General features: G+C 36.8%; 1 protein-coding gene across 4 annotated transcripts in view; it reads right to left on the bottom strand.

Moving 5' to 3' along the window:
- Nucleotides 1-27164, bottom strand: part of ITSN2 (intersectin 2) — a 132343-nt gene that overhangs the window by 70436 nt on the left and 34743 nt on the right. For all 4 annotated transcript variants that reach the window (XM_064494695.1, XM_064494697.1, XM_064494698.1 and 1 more), the window contains exons 3-15: nt 20732-20824; nt 18913-18976; nt 17942-18105; nt 16402-16608; nt 16164-16260; nt 15197-15336; nt 10280-10343; nt 9611-9748; nt 9060-9145; nt 8086-8348; nt 7074-7223; nt 4683-4823; nt 3640-3727 (exon numbers count right to left, since the gene is read on the bottom strand). In XM_064494695.1, the coding sequence (XP_064350765.1) occupies nt 3640-3727; nt 4683-4823; nt 7074-7223; nt 8086-8348; nt 9060-9145; nt 9611-9748; nt 10280-10343; nt 15197-15336; nt 16164-16260; nt 16402-16608; nt 17942-18105; nt 18913-18976; nt 20732-20824 (1695 nt within the window). The remainder of the gene's footprint in view (nt 1-3639; nt 3728-4682; nt 4824-7073; nt 7224-8085; nt 8349-9059; nt 9146-9610; nt 9749-10279; nt 10344-15196; nt 15337-16163; nt 16261-16401; nt 16609-17941; nt 18106-18912; nt 18977-20731; nt 20825-27164) is intronic.

Raw genomic sequence — 27164 nt, 5'->3', positions numbered from 1 at the left:
ATCGTCACATTTTTTTTTGCTGTGAGCTACCATAAGATCTTGTATATACTTCCCTGTGCTATACAATATAATCTTGTTCATCTATTCTCATCTATTCTACATTTTGAAATCCCAGTCTGTAGCAACTTGTTTTAAATTTAATAAAGACATCTAGATCTAGTTCATTCTTTAAAATTGCTCCCTGGTAGTCTACATTATGGCTATCCCATAATTTATGTAACTGCTCTTTTCCTGATTGCCATTTAGGTTGTTTCTAATTTTCTACTATTACATAAAAATGCTGCAATTAATATCCTTGTATGTACATTTTAATGCACATATGAAAATATTTTATAAGGCTAGGAGGTGAAAGAATTACTACATAAACAAAGGACTTGCACACTTTAAATTCTGACAGAAACTGCCAAACTGCCCTTCCAAAAAGCTGTACCAATAACAATGACACCAAATTACCTGTTTCTGCAGACCCTCATCACTGGATATTATCAATCTTTTTTCACTTTTGCTAACTACCAAAAAAAAAAATCTTATTGTCATTTAAATTTGTATCTTCTTGAAAACTACTGAAATCAAAGAAACATCTATTTATAAGGCCATCTATTTCTATTTTTCAGCCATCATCTTGAATTGCCTTGCCTCACATCCTTTGCCAGCTTTTCTCCCCTACTGAGTGGTCTTAATTTCTGATTTGTACAGGCTCTAAATTCCTATTGTATTATACATATTTCAAATTCTTTACTGTTTATGATATCTTTCATCATGAAGAAGTTTTTCATTTTTATGTCATCAAAAACTGTTAAGTATTTTCCTTCATGGCTCTATGGATTGTTTGAAGAGACTTTCCTGACACCAAGATTAGAAAAATGTTTTCCATGGTAAAAAAAAAATTTTAGAGTTATATTTTATGTTTAGCCTCTTATTTTATCTAGAATTTATTTCTGCACACAGAGTGAGACAAAGAGCTTCTTCATCTCCCTTTCTGATAATCAACTGTCCCCTGAAGTACTTAACGAAGAGAAAAGAAAGTAAATACTGAAAGCCCATCCTTTCCTCACAGATGGTAAATGCCAAGTTTATCTTATCCTAAATTACCATATATTACAGGCTTGTTCCTAGATTGTCTATTTAGTTCCATTGTTCTATGTTTCTATATCTGATCAATAATATACTATTCTAGGTATATACCTTTCATAACTTAAGTTTTGATATCTGATAGGGTTAGTCTCCCCCAAACTAATGTTTTTCTAAGTCTTGCCTGATATTGCATATCTTCTCTTCTAGGTGAATCTGTGAATTATCTTGCCAAGTTTCATTTAAAGACACCCAAACAGAACTGAATATATGGATGAATTAGTAGAGAACTAACATCTTTAAAATATTGAGCTAGTTCACTCAGGAATACAGCATGTATCTACTTATGCAGGAATATTTTATATCTATCAGTAAAATTTTATGACTGTGCATTTCTTCTTTATTCATTTAACAGTGAGAATACTAATGTGAATGAGACCTTTTTTTCATAATATTTTCTAAACAAATACTTTTGATTAAAGATACTGATTTTTATATACTGATTTTTGTATCCAGGCACCTTGCTAAATTCTCTTAAAATTCTAACAGTTTTCTAGAATTTCAATAAACACTTAATCATTAAACTACACATATCTGCTATATGCAGGGCACTCCACTGTATTCAATTGTAGGTAAAAATAAAGGCTAAGGCATGGGTCCTTCCCTGGTCAAGGTGGGAGACAAGCAATAGGAAAAAAAAATAACAGTAAAAGAATATTCATCTTAGTACTCAAAATGAGCACCAGCAATAATGGATGTTTTCATACCAGATTTGATCATATCATATCTGTGAGCACTGTGTTAGGTAAGGCAGCATGGTAACACAGTGGGCTTTAGAGTCAGACCCACAAGAATCTGCGACCTACTATTACTCTATCTTGGATAACTACTTATTGTCTCTGAACCTGAGTTTTCCTAAGCTGCGCAATGGGAGTAACAACTCCTACTTCACAGGGTTGTTGTAAAGATGAAAATAATGCATGAAAACTGACAATCATAGTACTTGGTACATGGCTGGTAATCTCAAATGGTAACTGTATGGAAAGAGAATTTAAGGGGTACAGGGTACTTTGCAAACTCCAAACAAGAGCTTCCTATTCTAAACTGGACTACAGCAAAGATAAATAAATTAATAAAAGCTAAACTGAATCATATTCCACAGGGAAAGAATAACTCTACCAGGTCCCCAATAAGCCATATTCTACACTTTATTCACAATCCAAATATTAACAACGAGGATGAAAATATACTTTCTGCCCTGCACAGGTCAGGAGGGCTGCTTTATCCTGCCTCTGGAATGCCTGTGAGGGGTAAGGTAGGAGCTGTACACTTTGAACAGCTAAGAAAAATATCATGTGCAAGGAAGATTGTCTGAGAAGAGATAGTGGAAGGTGGGAGACATAATAAGAATAGTTCACAAGACTGAACTATATTCCTGGTGTTTCTTCCATGTAAAGAGCCCTTTACTAGAACAATATTCAGCTTCTTTCTACCTCTTAACTAATTGGTGAGATCAAGATAAGGACTTGGGTATACACAGCCCTACACCTTTCCTATTCTTTGCTTTCTTGAGACTGAACTGCCCACAGGAATCTGCATTCTATTTTGTTCATGCACCCAATGTCTTACAGGGGCAGCTGTACCGCTCACAGATAAGCCATGCTGTCTAACATCAGCTTTGTTAATAATGAGGCAAAGTTTTGGTCTCTCGTGTCTTGCTCCTTTCCTTCATTTCTTAATTTGTTCACAACTCAGGCAAAGAAGAGGGATGCTATTTATTGGAACTTCTAATCAGCCAAAAGTATAATAAAGAGCCCTGGAATAAAAAGACCGACAGATACTCAATGGGAGACATGTGGGATACTTAAGCTAGTTCTAACACATTTGCAGAGTTACTTTTCTTTAAATAAACCTTTCTTCTGCTGTGCTGTTACTGGCATACTATCCAATATGGAATTTTTTTGTTTTGTTTTGTTTTGTTTTGTTTTGTTTTGTTTTGTTTTTCAGTTTTCTGGTTGGGACTTGAATCAAAAAAAATGTTGTATACTCATAAAATACCTTGCTGTCAGAGAGGCAAGCTGGTAAAATTCTCTACATGAGTGACAGAATTAGATGATATAAAAAGGCTGGGAAGGACATATCAGGCTGCTTAGGCCTATCACTGCTGTGCGTTTTCAACCTAGAATCCAACAGGTTTAGCTCCACAGAAAGGTCCCCTCTCAGTTATTTACAATTAGCGCAGGATTTTGCCAAAATGCACATATAACCTTGTGTTCAAGCCAAGCCTAGGTCTTGTTTAACTGCAGTCTAACATTTTATTGACATTTGAAATATATAAAAATGTTATTAAGAGAGGAAGTCATACCACAGTCATTAATTTATTTATTTACTTTTTATTGCTAAAAATGCTCTAACATCTGTGATATTTTTCACATTATTTTGAAATTTTAACTATAGGCAAGAAATGTTATTTATAACAGAATAATGCTATGTTTAAAAATAACAATATGTGACTGATACAGTCATTCAGAAAAGAATAAAAGAGGAAAGACAAACCCTAGAACTCACCAGGTGTAGTACTGAGCTGCATGTTTTTAATTCTTTCATTTAATAATTGCTTCTCCGGTACCAAATAGATAAGCTTATTCTGATATTCCTTATAAAAAGAAAAAGTAGTGTCTGATTAAAACTTTGTAATGTTGTCTAAGAATATTTTTAATGCAAAAACATGATTTAATCATACTCGAAGTTTAGATTAGAAATAATATGTAAGTTGCTTACAACTTATGAATAAACTAGAATGGAATTATGCATAATTTAAAATACAGATATTTAAATGTAAATCCATACATAAATGAATGATTGGCTGAAAATAAAAGGTGGTGAAGAAAACTCTGTTAATCAGGTGTGTTCAGGGCCCGACAACTTCCAGCCTACTGGAAGATGACAGCAGGCACAGCCTAAGAGGTGCCCTTGATGCCTCCACTAAACGCTATGTATCAGCAGTCATGATACTCCAGAATGAGTATCAAAGAGGGACTAAAATCTCAGGGATTATTAGGAAAGCAGGGGTACACTGGGTAGGAAATGTCACTTGGCTTTTGTCTACATCTGCTGTGACAAAATAAAAACACTGTTAATTAATGTTAGTCTGTACAGAAAAAGAAATTTGGTAAGAGGACTCTTGAGATGAAGAAAGCTTTCAGGGTCCCTACTCTACATAGTTAAATAACAGAATTACCAGATCCTTGATGGACATGTTGACCCCAATTCTGCAAAGAACATTAGGTCAAACCTTCCCAAAAGAAGCAGCAGATTAACGTAACAGACATACATTTATGTATTTATTTATTGAAGACTTGAAACTCAAAGTGATAAATGCCCATTTATGTACAAATATTAAGCAGAACCTAACCAGATGTTGATCAGAGTTTTAGGGGGTCTATGAGCTTCCTGATATTATACAAGATGTGTATGTTTACATTCTTTTAGGAAGGAGGTCTATCAGAGGCTCAAAGGTGTTCATGACCTAAAAAGCAAAACCCACTCTATTAGGAAGAATTATTAATAACTGCTCATGTTTAAGGACAATTCAGCTGCAAAGGACTTACCTGAAGTTCTTGTTGAAGTTGCTTGATTTCCATAATTTCCAGGTCACACTGCTTATCCAGAACTTCCAGCTCAGTCTTTTGAGTTTGCTTTCTGAGTCGGATGTCTTGAAGTCTGCCTGAGATCTGCTGATGTTTGCCATTCTATAGGAGGAGCATATGAATATATAACATAAACTATTCATAGGAAATGTTCCTATCAGGAGAATAGTATTTTCACTTAAGTTTTAAATGTCATTTATCATTTATCATTTATACTCAGTGTGAGATAAGTGTCTAAAACCAAGTTGACTTAACACAGTTACTAGGAAACATGTCATTCTCAATATAAGAGCCTATTATGTTAAGAGGAGAAAGCACAAACATACCAAAGTGATTTTTTCCCTCAGCATTTAGGTATTAATTTATAATATTAAAATAGAGACAATCTCAAAGAATAATGAGGAGGAATAATCATTTGCAAGTGACATTTAGCATTACCCTCTCTGAATTTCTTTTTCTACTCTCAGTGCTGCCATCTAATTCCTTTAATTCAACAGTGTCCAGGAAGGCCTTTTGGCCCAATTCTCTTCTCCTATATCAACATTCCTTTCCCCTTTTTCTGAGAAGAAAAACAAAACAAAACAGAGAGCAGAGATTCTCAATAGAATTCTCAATATTAGAAAGCTAATGAGAAGGGCAAAGTATTGTAGGCTGAACTGTGTCCCCACAAAATTCACATGTTTAAGTCCTAACCCTCAGTACCTCAGAACACGACTGTATGTGGAGACGGGACTTTTAAAGAGGTAATTAAGATTCAGTGAGGTCATATGGGTGGTCACTAATCCAACTTGTCTGGTGTCCTTATAAGAACAGAACATTTGGACACAAAAGAGACAGCAGAGATGCTCGGGCAGAGGAAAGACCACATGAGGACGTGGTGAGAAGGCAGCCGTCTGCAAGCCAAGGAGAGAGGCCTCAGAAGAAACCAAACCTGCTGGCACCTTGATCTTGGAGTCCAGCCTGTAGAACTGTGGTAACATTAATTTATGTTGTTTAAGACACCTGGTCTGTCTTATTTTGTTATGGCAGCCTTAGCAAACACAGTGGGGTAATGGGAAATGAGGCCTCCAGTTTAAAATCACTGGTAATTAAAGTTTTCATGGAAGGTATGTTCCATGTTTGAGAAGTGTATGCTAAAGGGAGCATGCTGTGTCCACCCCGGAGTTCACGTTACATCTTCAGCATATAGCAGTGTAGGCTCTGGACCTTTCCAGGCCCTGCACACTAACCCATGCTACTACCTGGTGTGTTACTCCAGTTCTTGCGGGGGGAAACGATCAGTCCTAAGGTTTCCTCCCATTGTCTTTTTAAAGAAAAACACAGAGTCAAAATGATGGTTCAGCCAGATATCCAAGCAGCTACACAAAGAAGTCAAAACTTTTAGGACTGTTTTGCAGTACTATGGCATGATTAATTGTCGTACGCTTCCTATTCGTTTGAAGGCATAAATTAGTATCTTTCCGACTAAAGTATGTGATTTTTAAAAAATGTAATTCAGTTCATCAAGCAAATAAAATGTTAAACTACAATTAAACAAGATGTAACTATGGCTCTACACATGGCTGGCTGCACATGCATTTTCTGCAAAATCCTACTATATTACGAGGTCAGGCTTACAGGATTCCAGGGTCGTAGTAGAACAGTATGTCTTACTCAGACCCTTTATGTCTTCTCACCTTGCATTTCAAACAAAGTTTTAACAGCTTGATCCTGATATCTGATGTGTAAAAACTGGTAAGCATAATGACCAATATTAGTTAACAACCATAGTCCTACAGAACTGGAAGGAACTCTAAGAGATCATTCAGGTCAGCAGTTTTAAATCTTTTTTTTTTCAGTAGAATTCTTTTTTTCCCCAAGCAAATCTTAGATAACTCTCAAAAAGTACAGTAGATACATGTGGAGCTTCTCTGTTGTGAAGTGTGGGAAGAACTGGGAAGAGGAGACTGTCCTGCTGCCTCGGCTCCCCTTCTCCTCCCCTCTCACGCCTTCTGGTTATCCCTCTGTGGACCATCTTCCAGACACCAATTTGAAAACTGAAAATCACTGAACCAGCACAACCTTTTATCTTATAGATGCACAAAGTGAGGCACAGAGAGGGAAATGTCTTGCTCAAGAGTATGTGGTTTTAACGCATCTGAACTAAGACCACAACATAATTCTCAGCATTCTGAGTCACCATGCTGTTTCAGTAAACTATACTGTCTAGACTGTTAAAAAGTACTTAAGAAAATATGACTATTTGATTACATCAAAACATAATATATTCATGAGGTAGATTTTAAAAACAGTATTTCCAACAGGTTACTCTAGCATCATTCAGATAAATTTCACTTAAACTTATAGCCATACCAGTGCTTCCAACTCGAGATGAAGGCTCTTCTTTTTAGAGTTTAACCTGACAATTTCTTCCTGTTCTCTATTCCTTCGATTGAGAAGCTCCTGTCTACGAATTCTCTCCCATTCTAAACGACGCTGTCTTTCAAGTTCCTGTTTTGCTGCCTGAAAATAATGAATTAAAGTTAATTTTTAAATTAACAATTTTGCATCATTCAGAAACTGACAGAATGACAAAGTAAAGGTGAGGCAGAATTTAGTACTTAGTAGGTTTGAGTGTCTAAGGGTAACTGGGCAAACCTAGTTTTATTAACGGGGCTAAATTAAAGATTTTCACAAAAGCAAATCCATCCAACAGGCTTCTTGACTGCTTCAGGACCATCCCCTTGTTGCAGTTACTTTTATTTTAATAAACAAAAGGATGACTTCATAAATATAAATATTAATAGGAATTAACTGTACCTTTATTCTGATATCAGGGAAGAAAAAAACTTCTATTTACATTATTTAAGAGCCACTGTAATCTACTGTGCTCCATGCACAGCCCCTGAAAACACAGCCAGCCCTCCCAGGGACCCTCCCCGCACCACTGATCCCAAGGACCTGCACAAGCCCACCCTCTTGATTCCTCTCAAGACCTTCGACTCACCACTCTCACCTCTCTGCCTCTCCAACTACTTGGCCTCTTACTCTGAATAGTAAGCTTATTTTTGTTTAGTGACCTGATCAAACTGACTCCTCCCTCTGGCTCCTCCCTCAGCTCAGCTTTGTAACCAATCCTGCTTTGACTGAGCTGCACCTGTAGGCATGCTTTCTCTACTAGCTGTCGGCCCTGAAAACATCCCACAAGCAAGGACCCTCTTTCACTCCACCGGGGAAGGGGGAGTCGGATTTGCAGAAGATAAGTTAAGAATGAATGACACTGAGGAAAGGCACAACAAAAATGCCCATTTTTTATCAAATGAAATGTAGCCACTTATTAAATGAAATGATTTTCCTAAGAAATAAAATAACTTAAAAAAATAACCTCTCGTCTTTCTATCTCTTTTCTCCTTTCTTCCTCCCGTTGTCTCTCCAATTCCCTCTGCTTCTCCAAGCGTTTTTCTAATTCAAGTTGTTTCTTCCATTCTTGCTCTTGTATTTCTCTCTGTTTTCGTTCCCATTCTTCCTTTTCTTTCTGGGCTTTGCGTTCTGCCTCCCTCTGCTGCTGCTCCATCATGGCCTGGCGTCGCTTCTCCAGTTCCATGTTCCCCCGCTCGTAGTTGGCTTTCCGCTTGTCCTCAAACGTAACTGAAGTAGGTATACTGTGAGCATTCTTCCACATTAAGAGCCTACAGAACCTGTAATCTAGTTTCAAGATGCTTGTGCCTTGTGGTCATGTGAGTCCTCTTACTCTTTGCATACTTCTCCTAAGGATAATTTTAACTTAAATGTAAATAATAAAATACTTATTTTTTCTAAGAATATTAATTTTTGGAAAATAAATCTCTAAGATTGAGTCCATCCGAGAGAAAAATAATTTTACTATTCCTGCCAATAAAAATACGTTTCAACTATTTTCTCAGCATTTTTTTCAAGGATAACCAAAGCTGTGTGGCTATATATTTGTCATATTTAGTATATGTAACTAATTTTTTTAAACATTTTAAAGTATCTACACATGTAGTTTTTCAACCAATATTTAACTTTTTTTTTTAAAAGGTAAAGATTTCATCACAAAGCTTGCTCTAATGATTTTTCCTAAAGTGGGGGAAACGCTTTAACTAGGACATCTAATACATACATTCTTGCCAAATACAGACACTGGTCTCTCCTTCCTACATACTCTTCTTTTCATTTTTGCCTACCTTAATTTTACTGACACCAAAATCCACCCCATTCATCAAACACCTTCTTGTACAGCATATAAAAATTAAGAATGTAAAAATTCTAAACGTTCATTTCTATTTCAAGGCAAAATTTAAAAGAATTCACTATACATTCGTGGACATTCAATGTTACCTGGTAATTTTTTTTGAGGTTCCTCTTCTTGAATTTTCTGATATGAAGGCAGAGTTCCATTAATGGAATCAATTTGCTTTCCTCCTCTAAGAAAAGCAAACAATAAATGAATTTAGCATCATGCAGTTTGGAATTTTTTTAGACCAGACTGTATAGACTACAAATGACTAGAGCAATTTAATACTTAAAATACAGTATTAAAACTGACTAAAACAAAGTATGGTCTGCTGGTACAATGCAGCACTACATGGCATGACATACACCAGAGAGATTTGGATTCAAATCATCATTCAGCCAATTGCTACTCTTGGCTAAGTTTATTTTTAATCTCTTTAGTCATCAGTTTCCTTACCTATAATATAGTGAAAACACACCTATTTCTAACTTAATCTATTCTCTTCTCAGTGTAACTCATTAAATACCAAAATCAAACGGCAGCATAAATGTTTAACTCTCTACTAAACTAGAGCAGAGACCCCAGGAAATCCCAAACTAATAACCATGTCTGCCAAGTGATCAAAACAACACCTCTTCACCTCCAGAGGACTCACCTAAAAGATGGAGGGACAAGCTCTGGAGGTAAAGTCAGTGGTAATGGCTGTCCAGCTTTGGCCATATCAGTGAGGTGCATTGCAAGGATAAACTCCTCAGCTTTTAGCTGTCCGTCACCATCAATGTCAGCCAGAGTCCTAAAGAAAATACGAAAATTCACACCTAGAAAGAACGTCTATCTGAAGTAAAATATTTCCAGAAGAGTTCAGTTTTTTATTCTTAAAAAAAGAATAATGATAGTGAAACAGCTAGGTTAACATATTTTAGTGAAATGTAAATACATACAGAAGAGTGAGCTAATTTTATTCTTAATTTTCTTATCATCAAAGAAAGGGAAGAAACTTTGAAATGGAAAGGGAAATATTTCTTCTGAAAAAGTGGCTTGTTTTCATTCATGGTTAATTCACCTATCAAATCACATTTAGCTCTACATTAAAAATGAGATGTTCTCTTATTCTCCATAGAAGGCATTATATAAAAGCAAACTGGTTTTACTTGTAAAATCATTAAATGCCAAATTCTCAAGAGTAACATTTTGCACAATTTTATTTGCTTTCAGGGTTACATTAACTTTCACATGGCTGCTTTTATGGAATACTTTTGAGTCACAAATAACATCTCTCTTAGAGGATGTATAGTTAAAAATCATAATTAATGGACAAACTCACCAAATAGTAGCTAGCTGAGTTTGAGAAAGATTTGACTGAAGAAGGGCATTTCTAGCTTGAAAACCTGATTGAGAGAATAAAAAAAATTAAAAAAAAAAAAAAAGAAAAGAAAATTCTTTAGCCTCTTTAAAGTCACGCAAACTTAAATAGCTATACCCATGAAATAATACTGCTCCTATCTTGAGACAGCATCAGTTTTTACCATGCACCAAGCACTGAGCATTCAGTAGTCATGATAACAAACACATTGCCTGGCCCAAGGAGTTAAAACCTGGAGTTAGTAGAATCAAGTGCTCCTGTGTCCTTTCAGACGGTAACAGTATACACAAGTGACTGACATAAAGGACTGAGCCAGCAGCACAGCGCAGCAGAGACCAAGTTCTCAAAGCACAGCTTCCTTAGCATTTTCAGATTTTCTCGTATCTCTCTGATCATTCCTCTGTCTCTACTCTTCCTTTTCTAAATGACCTGTAAATGGCAGCATTCCCCAAGGCTCTGTCCTGGGCACTGTTTTGTTTCTGTGTGTTCATATCCATCTCTGTGACTTTAAAGAGCACTTAGAGGATGATGATTCTCAAATGTACATCCACAGCTCAAACCTCCCCTCTAATTTTAGACTTCTTATCCAACTGAAAAATCAAATTATGTATTTCACAAGCATATCAAACCAAAACAGTATAAAACTATTCTCTCAATCCCCATTCGTGCCCCTCTTTCTAATTCTCACCCAAACCATTCTAATCTTCCCTCCTCTATGAATGGCATCACAGTCCATCCAGTGGCTCAAGCCAGAAATCATAAAGTTACCCCTGAACCCTCCCTCTCCTGTACACCCATGTCCACCATTGAGTCCTACAATTCGACATATTGCATGTCTGGGTCCTTCTCACCCGTTAAGTCACAATCTAATGTCACCTTCTCTGAAAGGCCTTCTCTGTCCACTCTACCTTTCAATATATTTCCTACTCGTATCCTTCATATCTCATTTCACAATTTGTAATGTAACATTTATTTGCTTATTTACCTATTTGTCTGTTTCCCTTATTATGCTAAGTTCTACGAAGACAATACCCTTGACTGCTTTACCCACGAATGTATACCCCATGCCTAGCACACAGAAGCTTAATAACTATTTGCTAAAGTAATGAGTAAAGTTGTAATCCCAAGTTATCCTCTTTAAGGTGCAATGAAGGCCTACCTATGTGATAGCATCTGTTAATAAACATAGCTAACATTCATTGAATGCTTACTATTTATGGCAAATTGTTTAACTTCTTTTCTCTCCCTCAGTGAGAGAAAATAAAAGTATGTTTCTGTAACAGGCTTCCTGATCTTCAAAGAATATACTTTCAAAACAGAAAAAAAACCTATCTGCTTCAAAGCAAAGGAACATTCACTCCTGGTGAGCTTGTTTGTGGCTTTCTGACCACGATGAATCTCACAGCTTCTTTAGGGAAGGTCTCCCAGTCAATAAAGCAGAGGCTACACCTTCCACTCTCATGTGACTGAGCCACAAGTGCCAGAGGAGTCAGCCCTAGCTGGGCTGAGCCTGAGTCAAGACCTGTCCAAACAACTCTGCACAGAAGAGATACATCTGCAAACTCTTCCTCAGCAACAGCTCCAACTACAAAGCCAGCACAGACGCTGCTAAACCCATTGTTTCACTAAGCTTTGAACACAGAGGTCTGAATAATCAAAGCTACATATCCTACATGAAACAAATTCAAATACACCTCATATTATAATATGCAACCAAATGTTACATTCCATAACTTTAAAATCTTTGCCATTCTTTTTTTAATCTGGTCATTTAATAGAAATCACAAAGGAAAAAACACAGGAAATAGCTCATGGCCTCAATTAATTACTCAATAGATTTCATATAGGAAGTGAGATCTGAGGAGGTTTTAGTGTTAAAAGGATTCTTCCAATAAAGAAACATGTAAGTAGGGCTATTTCAAACCTGAAGAAAGGTCCAATAACTATGGTTTCAGCTCTTGGACAAAGATAACAAAGGAGACCCCTGTCACTAGGCAACAGAGCAAACAGGAGGAGGAAGGGAAAGAACGCAATGGTTAAAAGTGCACTGGTGGAGGGATTAAACGTGTGCAGGCAAAGTCTGAGTAACACAGAAGACAAAGAGAGGCAACAGAGCCCTGGATGAAGAAAACCTCACTTGGACATGCACACCCCTGGCCTGCCAATCCTCCGGATTCCTATTTCCTGTGTCTATGATGCTAGTCCCTCCACTGTCTACCTGGTAAGTCTACTTGTCCTCTAAGATCCAACTCAGATGTTGTCTCTTCTCTGAAACACTCTTACATCCTCAGGGTTAGTGACTTTAATAATTTATATTAATTATAGCACTTGGTTTAAAAACCACTAATCAACTACTGTGATTATGTGACCTACACTATGGGCTCTTCAAAGATATGGGCCATGTTCTCCTCCTCTTTGCATTTAAGTGCTTCACAGAATGCCCAAAAGATATGTGACTCAGGAAATACTTGAGTCAATGAATTAATCTAAATAAACCATGACTGAGAGTTTATGGGGAAGAGAAGGGGAGGAACAAAAGGGAGAAATTAGACTATCAACTGCTACATTCACTGAACCAATCATACCATGTCAGTCTAGGATAGCCCTGTCCTCATATACCTGGGGCTCATGTTCAGTTCCAGGACACCAAAAACCACTTCTTTTCTCAAAAAAAATCAATCCTTCCCTTAAATGTGGATATATATAGCCTGCCTCTTGCAGGTCTAAGAGTAACAACATTTTCTGAAAACAGCACAACACAAAACCTTCATAAAATGTGTCACATAACAAATAAAGTAACGTTATGGGAACACCTCCTCACAGATGGCTTCTCCATTGCCCTTCACATTCCAACACAAACCCACCCTATTTATACTCTATGCTTTTAGTACATATAAAAAGTGTACTAATCTTAATTGTACTGCTCAAAGGATTTTTACATAAGTATGCACACATGCAACCAACACTCATGTCAAGATACAGAATGTTTCCAGCACCCCACAAGGTTCTAACATGGCCCTTTCCAACAGAGTAACTACACTATCCTGATTTTTATCACCATCAACTTGGCTTCCTGTTCTTCGACTTCATAAGTGAATTAAATAGTATGGATCTTTGTACCAGACTTCTTTGACTTATACAACATCTGTGAAATGATCCATGTTGCTGCATGTATCAGCAGTTCATTCGTTTTTATTGCTGTTAAGTTATTCTGTTATAGAAATACACCCTTATTTATTTATACATTCTCCAGTTGATGGACATTTAAGGTCTTCCTTTTTGGGTGCTCTGAATGAACCTACCATGAACACTTCTGTACATGTCTTTTTAGTCCATTTTTGTTAATTTGAAAAAAGAAACTTCTTTAATGCAAAATGTAGGGCTCAAACAAGTTCACTTTTTCAAATATGGGAATCACGTTACTTTATGTTAATCTTAAATAGTTTGAATACTATATTTTACAGAATCTAAGATGCAATGATTATAAGACACATTATTATCTTATGTAACTCTAAGAAGGAAAAAAACACTGTCAACAAAATCACAGCACAATGCTAAGACACTACTGAGATGCCACTGATGGTAACATACATCCCAATTTTAGAGATGTTAAAATGCAAAAAAAAAAAAAAGATTAGTCAAAAATATAGTATATTTTATTTCATATAATTTAATAAAAGTTTACAGAAAATTAGTTATATAGTATTTGATACATATAAAAAATAGAGAATTTTTAAGTTATGAAGTATACTAATAAAAGTCACCCATGAACCTACTACACAACTTAAGAACTAGAAACATTACTACATGCTTTGAAGCCATCTGTGTTCCCTAATTTTATCTCCATACCTTTCCCAGAAAAGGCAACTACCCTGAATTGTGTGTGTGTAATTCTCTTGTTTTTTTTTTTTAAAGCTTTTATCACCTGGCTATGTATATTTAAAGAAAATATTGCATATTTTAGCTTGTCCAATCAATTCCAAGTCTTATTGCTCCTTTGCCCCACTGCACAACTAGACACTCCATACTCCTATTTTATAGACTACTTTTCGTTCTCCAAACATGCCATGTACTTTTTGCTCTTAGGTTTCTTCCTGGTCACCCTCAAATGCCCTCACCTCCAATCTCTACCTGTCCAAACCCTAACTTTCTTTCATGATAGGGCTTAAAGCTGAAAAGCTCTCCTCCTGTAAGATGTTTTACCTCATCTCTTTAGTATCATTATCTTCTATTCCATGTTCTGTAGCACTTAAAAGCCCTATTATTTTTAAACATTTATTTCACTCTGTCTAAACTATAATTCCTCACTGAGTGAAGAGAGAGGAGAAAGTCAGAAGATGGGAATTCTACTTGCCTATTACCCTCTGTTTATGTCCCCTTCACTATTCTCAGTCAGTAAGGTTTGGATGTTTGTTCTAGCATGGACTCAAATGTTCTACAGGGGTCTAAGGTCAGGTTTTATGGCTGCATTTGAGTTGGAGCAATAAAGGGTGAACAAGCTCACATGAGGCATTAGGAAGGACAAGCAGAGAAAGACCCAGAGAGGAAGGGGACTCTCAGGGAGGCTAAGGTGAGGCTAAGTGCCACCCTCTCCAATCACATGAGGCACTGCACTGGAGGATGAGGTTTGACCTTCTCAAGGGAGAGGCCTTCTTTCCAGAAAGTTGGGCGTATATCTTTGTGCTCAACTTGATGGTATGAACTTTGAACTCTTAGACTACTTAAACGTTATTTGTATTTATCAAATGCCTGATAAATTTTTTGGATGTTAAAATTTTAGATGTGTTACAAAGGACAAATTCAAATAGAAGTTCTTTGATGCACATCCATGTAAGAAACATAACTCTCTCACATTCTTACGCACTGTATGCCACTCACCTGAGAGGTATCCACTCATGCTTTTGTCAAGACTATTAAATTTTTGCCGATATTTTAATCTTGAAGGCTGAGGAACTGCCCACTCTGAGGTCCCAGTCTTGGGCGAGTTCCCTTGGAGGGAAGCAGTTGAGGAAGTTGAGCTGTAATAAAATTTATTTGAAATTTTTATGTTATTAAATAAAATACATTTAGTTAAACCTTTACAAAGACATTAAGAATCATAACTTTCATAACACAATATTAATTGCTTTTATATCTGATATTGAAAAAATTTAAGCAATTATCCTTATTCCTAGGAAAGCAAATACCACATGAAGTATTGAACTACCGTGTATCAAGAACCTATGTGCCAGGCCCCGCACTGTGCTACGGCCTTTACAAATATTATTTCTAATCCTCATGACAAACTTAAAAGATATTACTATCCCCATCTTTTAGATGGGCAAACTATAGCTCAGTGATGTTGAGAAAAACAAGGTCACACAACCAGTGAGTGTTTAAAAGCAAGGGTACATTGTTCTTCTGGGTCATTGTTTTAAAGAGTATTACTACGATTTATACGAGGGGTGATGAATGAATATTGATGCTTTTGTGCTTTCTGAAATTTATAGGATACTCAATCAGATGAATTTGCTCAAGATAAAAATAATGTACAATGATTATGAGATGTTTTGAGAAATGTATTTGAAGGGAAAATATGTAGCTTTGGGCAAAAGCTGACTGATTAAAAAATATAGCAGAATATTTTTAGTTTACATATAACATTTTTTTCAAAAGTATAATACCCACAGTTAATAAGTCTAAAAATAAAACTTTTTTTCATGAATTGTAAATAGTAAATTTACTGCATTTACATTTAGCCATTATAAAGTAAAACCTGGATAAGCTCAGAGCTTTAAAAAAAAAAGCATTTGTTAAATACTCCTTATTGAAAGCGTAAAAAGTTGGAGGTTTTCAGTATTCATACCTACTAGATCCTAAATCAATCAGAGACTGGGCTTTCTGTATACTAGCACCACCAAATCCTCCCATCATCAGACTGTAAGATGATGTATGAGGCAATGCTGAAAGAAAGAAGAAAAAAGAAAAAGGTTCATACTAAACAATATCACAAAGCATGAAGGAAATTTGCATCTATTGGGACACAAATATAACAGTTTCTTTCTTCATATGAAATACTGAGTCATTAGACCCAAAGCACTTACTTGAAGAAGAGTAAGGAATGGATAAAGGCTGAATGAGACTGGCGGTTCCATTTGGTAATGATGAAGTGCTAACAGAAGGCACTAGGGGAGCAGGCATCATTAAGGGAGGAAGGGTGGTCCCTGAAGTCGCAGAGGACAAGGGTGTTGCTATAGGTGCGACTGGAGGCAATGACTGAGGAATGGACAGGTTGGGCATGCTTCCCATTCCTAAATACAAAACAGAACACATTCTCCAATGTGTAAACCAATTATAAAATCCATGACAGAAAACAAGTTTACAGCACAGTGAGCAGCCTCTATGTTTACAGAAACACTATGGGCAAACTAGTTTTAAAAAATTCACTAAAACAGCTTTGACTCAGCAGTGCAGGAGGTAAACTATTGCTTGTAATATCAACATTCTGAGCTGTGTGAACTAAGGGAATGCCTACTAAGTTAAAAATTCTCTTCTAGCATCATGGATGAAACGAAGCAGTCTTCCGCAATTAAATATTAGTATTCTCAAAGAGAGAATGTATTTTCTGATTAAATGTGGGTTTTTGTGTAGGGATAATAAATACAGGGCTGTTAACACACACACACACACACACACACACACACACACACACACACTCCCAAACTCTCCCCTCCTCTGCAAAAGATGTTCTAAATACTAGATACTTTAGGAGACCCATTTATTCACACATTATGTGCAAGAAGAAAGCATGCCACATGTTTCACTTTTCTTATAACACACTTATGGATTCAAGGACAATTGTTTAAGAGGAACAAACTGATGATTCTTATTCACCTACTAACTGCAGAATATGAACTACACTATATAAATATTGTTACACAATGATTTGGTATTTATCTCTAGAGTTCACTACAAATACTAAAAGAGTTTAGTATTTTAAGATTTCTAACATCTAGAGGGGAAAAACATGTTTCAGATACATGGAGATATCTAATTGAACATACATTCCAACAAGTGCTTCTCACAATTAACTAATAATAGCTAATCGAAATTAATGAAAAACTAGTTATCTCTGATGATATGTAAATCAATTAGCACAAAGTCTGCAACTTTTAAGCCTAAATTTAGCTGGCTAACCAACCTTTAAATTAAAGAAATTTCTACTTATATGTAATTTTAAGCTACCCCCCAAATTAAACCATTTCAAGTGAGTTTAAAATTGTCCACATTTTTTGTTATGCATACAGAGTACAGAGGAAACTAATTAAGAATAGTATTTAGGATCAGCTATAACTAGAGGGATCATATAATTTACCATCTAACTAGGCATTATGAGAGGGAACACAAACCGGACCAGATGCTAGAACAACAGGTGTTAAGTCAGAACTGTCCCTGGAAGACTGGGACACATGGACACCCCAGCTATGACAGCAAACTTAACATTTCTTATCTCAAACATGAAAATTAACTTGACGCCTGGGGACTGTCATTTTATGTCAACAAATCCTTTCCTCATTCTCAAATATTATGCCTAGGAATCAAGTTTAACTATCCAAACGTCTAATTAAATTAATAAGCACATACCAAAGCGAGCAGAAATTAATGGAGAGAACATAGGAGGTTGTTTCATAATAGGAGGAAGAACCATGGGCAACTGTTGGCCTTGAAGCTTTAATTTGATGAGTTTCATAGCTATGGAAAACTCTTGTTGATCCATCTTTCCATCCTTGTTCAGATCTGATAAAGCCCTAAAAGGACGATGAGGCAGGTAGATTGGTATGCAGGGTCAACATTACTTTTAAGGAGGATGATAAGATAGAAATAATAACACAGCATTTATAAGTAGGTCATCATTTAATTAAATATGTGTGTGTATGTGTGTAACAAAAAGCTAAAACCTGTACATTAAGAAATATTGACCAGATATAGCATCTAATACAATACTATCGGTCTATAAAGAATCCAGATACCTTTGAAATGAATTCCACCAATGCAGATGGAAAGAAATTATACAAGAGTATAATTATTCTAAACAATTTATTCATTTGTTCAAATGCTACTGTATGCTTGCTATGTGGCTGGCACTCTGCCAGGCATAGGAATATTCTGAATGGAAAGAAGAATGCTGTTTATTGTAAATACATTACACAAAACCTTAGATATTATAAAGAACAATTTCTTTAAGGTAGGAACCGGGGAAGAGTGGGCTAATTTTGAGTTTATAGATGATGAAATAAATGAAACAACTCAAAATAACAGAATGAAGATCTAGACTCTTGCCAAATTATAAAGAAATGTTTTTCAATAGAAGTGTGTACATCTCCTTTCCTTAGAAATTCTAAGGTAATTAGAAATTGGTCCTACAGAACAAAATCCCAATTGATTTTTAGTCATTTACTCAATAAAATTTCTTTCCTAAAAGGCTGAAGAAATACTCTTACTTAATACCAACTGACTATACCCATTAAGAACTTTATGTTAACACTAAGTATTAAAAGCAAAACAAAGCCAGACTATCAGAAAGATAAGTTCATCTACAAAAGAAAACATTTTACCATATTTCAGCTAAAACAGGAGGTGGCAGGCCTGACTGCAAGAAAAAGGTACGTGCTTGATCACCTAAAGAAAATAAAAACAAAAATCAAACAGCGTATTAGTAAATGGAATTATTCTGATGCCTCTGAATAATAATAATGGCCAACAGTAATAATGTTATTGATTTATTTTAATTGTAATTCCAATCATGAAAGAAAAATTATATTATTTTAATAAGACTTAGATGTTTTAAAACAAAAAATATCACAACTAAAGTTATACGCATTATCAGGATGAAAAACTACATTATTCATCTTAGTTCTTCCACATAATTGGGATCTTATTTGCTAATATTCCTATCTAATAAAACTTACAGTTAAAAATACTATTCCCTAGAAGAGTTCTAAATAAAAAAATATCAGGTTTGGGAAAGATACTCCTCATGGGTATCTGACAATCCTATATGTCCTGCTATGTATGCCAAGAATGTAAGATTCTAACTGCTCTCTACCTGATCATTTCTCAGAACGGGGTTTGCAGGTAAGCAATCTCGAGGGATGAGGTAATGTTTCCCTCTGGGACAAGGAACAAGCTTGCTTACTGCTTGCTGAAAAATGATGTGCTGCCTGAAACTCAGTGTTCCTCTCCTATAACACAACCACTGCATGTGTAGCATCCTTCTGGGCTCTCTGTATGACCCCTGTGTGACCTGGGATGAAGGAAATGGACATAAACATGCTGATGCTCATGCTATGCCATTAGAAAGAGTGTCCTTTGTCTCTGACTGGGGAATCCTAGGTCTTCAACCAGCATCCATGAGACTGTAACAAACCAAGCTTTACCTTGTAAGTAGGGTAATCAAATCAAATCCCAATCCGGACACTAGGCAAGGCAGTTATTATTACAGAAGTGCAAATAACATTAAACTATAATGGTTAAGAGGATAGATTCCAAAGACAGACTGAGAATTTTCCAAGCCCAGATCACCACTAACTGACTTTGTGACCTTAGGAAAGTTACAGAACACCTCTAACTCTCAGTTCCACCATCTTTAAATACTCACAGGCTTGTTATGAAAGTCAGAAGAGATAGTACATTTAGTACAGTATCTGAAATACAGTACAGATTTGGTAAATATCAGCCATTATGCTTACTATTACTGTAAATAAAGCACTAAGGTGCTTTGACACAGGAAAAAAGTTTCATTTATAAAAAAAAAATTTGAGAGACACACCTAAATTAATCCTCTTGTGGTTCTGGGGGTCTTTTTGCAAAACAAGGGCCGGCATCAACAATCAATGCTTATATAGCCTCTCAAAGACAGAGGGCTAAGTGTTAAGAAAACAGATTCCAGGGGAGGAAAAAGCTCTAGATTATTTTCAAGAAAACTGACCTGAGATATATACATACATACATACATACATACATACATACATACATACATACATTCTACTAGGTTTTACTAATACTTATCATTATACTAGTAATTGGCACAACATATTAAGAGCATATTAATAAATTTGCCTAGGAAAAAGTCTCAATTACCTTAAGAAATAAACCGAAATATATAAGGTTAAAATGTGAAACTGGACAATTAAACTGAAATTCTTGACTATCATTTAGGATCAGGAAAAGATCTTCCATGTGCCAAATCCCAAAACAACACATTAAGATGGTTCCAGGTAAAATAAGAAAGCCACATTTTAAAAAAAATTCTAGAATTCTGATTGATACGAATTTTACCATTTAATAATACAAATTTGATGGCAGTCAAAATAAAGCTAATTGTAAGATATTACATGAAAAGGAGCAAGATTCATAAATAAAATATAAACAAACCTGTTATATAACCTCCTGCGGGTTTGAGGTTATCAAACTGCTTGTCATGTTTAGTCCGTTCTTCAGAGGTAATAGCCCACATGTTTGGCCCTCCTAAAACATAAATGAAAGACAAAGATACTACAAAGTATATATATATGAGAAGGCTTATATACAATTCTAAATGTCCATTTAATGACAGTGCTTAATACCTTAGTGATATAAGGAGGAAAGCTCTATCATAACCATATGCCACATGGCCCTAAAGCTTTTTACTCATTCACTCAATTAACATCTACTTGAACAATTACTGTGTACCACTCACTGGAAATGGGCAACAAGCTAAACACTGGAAATAAAACAATGAATAAAGTATTATTCCCATCCTCAAGGAACTCTTACTCTAGAAAATGACTACCAGTATTTACAACGTTAATCTGTGAAGCATCCTAACCAGAAATACATACAAAAAGCTGCTTTAATACTGAACTAGAAGCGTCAAGGTCGAGCTAACAGGAAAGGTAAGACTAAGACAGACACCTGAAGCTTGGCTTGAATTTTGCCATGTGAAGAGGTGGGATAAGGGCATTTCACACAAAAAGGGCTTAGCATGAGAAGTCACATTCAAGACGCTGTAACTGCACTGAGTGGACCAACAGCTAAAGCACCATATGAGTGTGAGAAAGTGGTTAAGAAAAAGGAAGGAGGAATTAACTGTACAGGGTCTTAAATACCATCCTCATCTTACCTTTACCCTGGAAGTTATAGAGTGCCATCTGGTACTTTTTAAAACAACTTTCTTATTTAGAATATTTTTAGATTTACAGGAAAGCTGCAAAGATAGTACAGGGTTCCTATATATCTTTCATCCAATTTCCACTGTGTTAACAATTTACATAACCACAGTACATGTGTCAAAATACATATATTAATGCTGGTATACTACTACTGGCTAAACTAAATAACCCCACCAGCAGGGTTAGCTGGTATACCCCAACAAAAATTAGACTCTGAGTATTAGAGACAGTTCCAATTTTTATTACTGAGGATTCTGCCCATTGGAGCCTTCAGCAAACCCTCTACCTGGTCTGAATGCTTGACCTATGCAGGCCTAGTGACTCTCTGGCCTGACAGTCCCAGTTTGGGGTGGGTCAACTTGAATTCTACAACTAGCAAGGTGAGAAGGACCCCCAAAGCTTGTCAAATGGAAATGGTATATTTAAGAACACAAGACAGCCTGGCTCCATCAGCATCTTGGCTTTCCATGAAAAATTAGCAGCTACTCCTCTGAGGGAAACTTTATTCCTACTCTACCGTCTGAAGCAAAGCTACTGGATCAATGAGATTCCCTAAAATGCCTCGGCCTGGTTCACTAATGGTTCACAGAAGCCGAAGCTGATGGTGTCCACTGGGCTGCCATGACTGTTCAGCTTCAGATCTACGCACAGCCAAAAGGAAAAACAGTCATGCTCTTTAGTGGGCAGAACTCAGATTCTTGGGCTATTGCCAATGGTCCAGCTGTTTGGTCTGCCACTTGGAAAATTACAACTGACAGATTAAAGACATCCTCTTTGGGGCTGAAAACCGAGAACAAATTTTAATTGCTAACTGAATGGTCTGGGTCACTTACATAACTAGCCATGTCAAGCGCTCATTCTCTGATTTAGACTGAAATCAAGTTGCTGATTAAGTCTGACTCTATGTTTCTGATGCCACTGCACATCAGACATATGATTCCTCTTTAGGGAAGTCTCATTACACAAGGCATTGCCCCATTTTGGCTCTTGACAGACTGACTACATCGAGCTTTTGATCTCCCTCTTGGGCTACTGGTGCCCAACTGTTGACACTTTTTCAGGTTACCAGTCAGCCCATGATGTCCACACTGTTGTGGTCCTTGTAACTAATCTGTGTCATGCTTTTAGCTTTCCCCACTATTCGCCCTCTGACACTGATGTATCATTTATCATAAAAGCTGTTCACAACAGTGCACTTCTGATGCCTAACTCTACTTTCACCATCTCCTCCTGGTTCACACTCCTTAAAGTAAGACAACTTGGCCACTCAATGTGCTGCCCCCACGAAAGGGATCATCATCACCTCCCAGCTGTTTCCTGGCTAATCATCGGGACTAAAGGGGTTGGGGTCACAGGGGTATATAAGTTTTCATGCGAAAATTCAGGATTCTACCCCGACCATCCCTGGACATGACACATCTTTGTTTCTCCTAAAAGCAACTGCGGGCAGGCTGGTACATCCTTCAGGTGGCAGCTCAGCTAAAAATGGACCCAGAGGATCCAAAGTTAATTTTCGTTAGGGTTTACGAAAATGTCCCTGTCCCTCTTGCACTTAACCCTTATGGATCACCAGAAAACAGTGAAGTCAGAGCTATATGGGACACTCAGATCTTGTGGCAGTGGAGAGCAACAAGCAGGCATCTGAGGAGAAGCATCTTAGACCTCGAAAGGTATGGGAGTGGAAGAAGCATTAATGACCTTTTCTCTTTCAGAACGGGGCCTGGAGTCTTCTTCCCCAAGGAAAACGCCCTGGTGTGGCCCTCCTAAACTGCTGGAAGCACCTTAAATTTACGTAACTGCTGAGCCTGCCATCCCCCAACAAATGGCTTGGACCACTATTTGATCCCAATCCACACTCATCTTAGGCAGACCCTGTGCAGCTGAGTCCCAGGCATACGTATTTCTCTGTTCTGCCCCTCCACTCTGGGGCATACAAACCCCTCCTTGTATCTGTGGTTGGTTTTGGGAAGCACTTTCTTGCTGCTCCCTCAGTAGTAGTAGGAGTAACACCTCTGCTTAGTATTGACATAATCATAGGCACAAGGTTTCCTTCCCCTCCCTCAGAGGCAGAGAGGTTTTCCTTCTACCCCAGCAGCAGCGTGTCTCTGCCTGTGTCCTTGGGGTGAGTCTTTGCTGACTCTCTCTCAGTGGCTTAAGGTTTTTACTTAATAAGAAAAAAGGATGCAGGGAAATGCATGGTATTTCATACCCGTCTCCCTAGAGCTGCCTGAAACACTGAGGGGGAGCTCTTGCTGGTCTCTCGTACAGCCCCCAGTCTTTCTCATCAGCCCACAGGAAACAGCCTGTGAGTAAGTATGAACTCTCCTTGTGTCTGTGGCCTCCAGTTATTCCAGATCGACTTGTTGGCCCTCACTTGTCTTTTGGTAGTTCATTAAAATTTTATCTGATTTCTGTAACAAATGCCCTACTGTTCTTAGAGTACTGTTTGCATCCTTAAAGTCTGAGGTTAAATTCTGTGGAAAACTGCTCCAACTGCATTGGTGGAGTCACAGAAATTCTCCAATTTGCCACCAGTCCCAAGTTCCACTCTGCATTCCAGTCCTCTTTACTCTAGAGCTCTACGGAAAACATCAGTCCACTTATTTACCAGACATGACCTTCCTAGGCCTATGCTGAATTCTATCTAATCTGCTGCATGATTTCTAGAAACTCTTCAAAGTTTCTGGTACACTGATGGTGCCTTTCTACTTTCTAAAGCTACCTCAGATTTTCTTTAAAAAATGTCTTTTTTGATAATTTAAGTTAGATCCAGGAAGGGAAAGAACAAAAACTTAAATTTAAATCATTATCTTGAAACAAGACTTAGTGTTGAGTTATGAGTGCACATTTCAACAGGAACAACAAAGCAGCTCCAGAGAAAAGGGTGATATGAGAGGGCTAGAAATACTCTATGAGGCAGTTAAGGAACTATAAAGATACTAAGCCTGAAAAATCAAAGATTAAAGAACACATAGTAGCAACTTTAAGTGTTTTTACAATGTTACATAGAATAGGAAGTGGTTATTTGCCTTCCCTACAGGAATTAGGAACAGGACCACGATGCTGAAGAAAATGAGGACTGTATGAGAGGGAATCAACCATACTGGAAATTACTTTCATTACCAGAGGTGTTAACAGAGAATGGCTTACTAAACCTGAAAATGTCTGAGGGTCTCTCAAGCCATGGCAAACAATGACTTGATGACCCTTTCCATTTGCTCTGAACATGAGACCCAGTCTCAACTTCCCACTACCCCCAAATACACATTCACCCTCTGCCTTCCACAGCTAAACAAGCATAAAGGAGCGAGTAGAGGTTCTGCTCCTGTGTGCTAACCAGTTTGGTGACTTGCGCAGGTCTTCAACCTTCCTCACCCTTACCTAGGAGTTGTAAGAATGGTGTATGTAAAGGAGCTTTCAAAAGTATAATGCATGCCACAGGCAATACCTGACTAGTCAATGTCCTTCCTATACCAGAGGTTTCCAACCCCTGGCTGAATCATCTGGTGAGCTTTAGGGGGAAAAAAGCTATTCCAGCAGACCAATTAAATTAGAATCTCTGGGGGTCGAGGTATAAGCTTCATAATTTTTAAAAAGCTCTCCAAGTGATCCTTTTGTGCAGCCAGGGTTGCACACTGCCTCCTCTTCTTCCTATCCCTCCACAGAATATTCTGTTCCACCTCTACCCTTCCAGCCAGCAAACAGTGTTGTCCAAAGGCAACACCTGGTAGCTGTCAAAGTGAATTAATTATGTGGTCTCTTTCCCCTAAGCAAGACACATATATCCCTCAATTCTATCCTGTTAAAAGATGTGTTAATCTCATTTTACTTTTTGTCATAGAGATATAAAGATCTTTTTTTAACCCCCTTTACCCTACCACTCTCTCAACTTTTGACCAGCTATCTCAGAAAAACAACCTTCTCTATCATTTATCTTTAAAGCCTAATAACATTAGCAGAGTAATAGTACCTGGTAGAAGAAGCAACTACTATTTACTAAGTATTACCTTATGCCAGCAACCATGGTAAGTATGTTAATATTACCACATTTAATTTTTACAACAGTTCCATGAGCTACATTTACACATATTATTGATGAAAAAAACAAAGCTAGGGAGGTTAAATAACTGGCCTAACACCATACAGCTGATTTAATTTGTAGCTAAAATTATTTTTGTACTTTAGAGTATAACTCCAAAGTTTCTGCTCTTAACTATACACCACATTGCTTCCCTGATTACTTTGATATTTATTTTAGTTTAGCAGTGTTATTTTTGTCATTTAAAAATAAGCAACAAAATGTAAAGGAGATATATCTAAATTGATATTTGAATATTAAAATATGGGTCTCTTTTACATGTCAAAGTAACCAAATGTTCCCTTGGGATAACGTATCTTAAAAAAATTTTGTGAACACTGATTATATAACAAATAGGTGGAAAATGGTAATTGGGACACTACTATAAATTTATTTAATATTTAATAAGAAAGAAAACAATACAAAACAAAAACCAAGGCTAACAAGAATGCTGGTAGTATATCCCTACCTCAGAAAAGTAAATCCTTACAACTTCCATATATATATAACATTCTTTTTCTCATCCCGTGACCTGTGTTCCCTTTACCTGGACTGTCATATCACCCTCTTCCATTTCAAACTTTATCTTTCAAGGTCCAGGGCAAGTGTCATTTCCTCCAGGAGGTTCCTGACACCGGCAGGTCAAATTAATTGCTTCCTCCTCTAGATTCTCAAGAGACTTCTCCATGCTTCTGTAGAGCACTTAGAAAGGTTCTGTAATTGTTTTCTATCCATCTGCTTTACCAGATCATGAGCCCTTGGAGGACAAGAGCTTTGTGTTTATCTTTCAATTTGTGGAACTGGCAGAGTACCCAGCACAGAGCAAACACTTAAAATATAACTGAGGAATAAACATCTGAAAAAATTAGAGGGAGCAGAGACAAAGCAGAGAGGCAAGATGGGGACTTGGGGGAACACAAAACTGAGTTATAAATCTTTTTGTTGTCTAACCTTCACATACAGTTGTATCAGCCCTGTGAGGAGGTCTTTAAAGTTACATATTCAACATGGCTAATAATCATCTATACTTCACTTCTGACTACCTTTTCAGTTTACTCTGCTTCTACCAATAAGAAATCAAATATGTTTAGGTATGTAAACTCACACAAATTTGCTGCCTATAGTCCACAAAAATCTGCCTTACAAAGTTGTTTCCAGGAATGCGTATCATTGAAATATAGGTGCTCGCTATAATTTTAAACACTAGATGGATTTGATTTAACAAATATTTCTTAGCCTTAAATGACTGGATGTTTTAAAAAAAAAAAAAACCTATAAACATCCTCTCTTAAAGACAAGTTTTAAGATTAGAGTTAAAAATAAAGAAACAGATGTACTGAAGAACTAAAGACTTTAAATAGCTAAACCTACACACCTTTTAAATAAAGAAATACCATACACATAGTAAAAAACCTACGTGGCTTATTAGTTATTATAAAATAAAAAAATTAACCAGTCATGATTCCTGTGACCGGGAAGGCAAGTAGTGGGCTACAGAACTGATTTAATACCATATGACTTTGGAAAAATGACGATGATGCTGAAAAATAATGGCAACAACAAAGGATGTCAAAGACGT

Source organism: Camelus dromedarius, chromosome 15, assembly GCF_036321535.1.
Source record: "Camelus dromedarius isolate mCamDro1 chromosome 15, mCamDro1.pat, whole genome shotgun sequence".
Taxonomy (NCBI): Eukaryota; Metazoa; Chordata; class Mammalia; order Artiodactyla; family Camelidae; genus Camelus; species Camelus dromedarius.
Note: the sequence above shows the minus strand (reverse complement) of the source record. Positions and strands in the feature narration are given on the sequence as shown.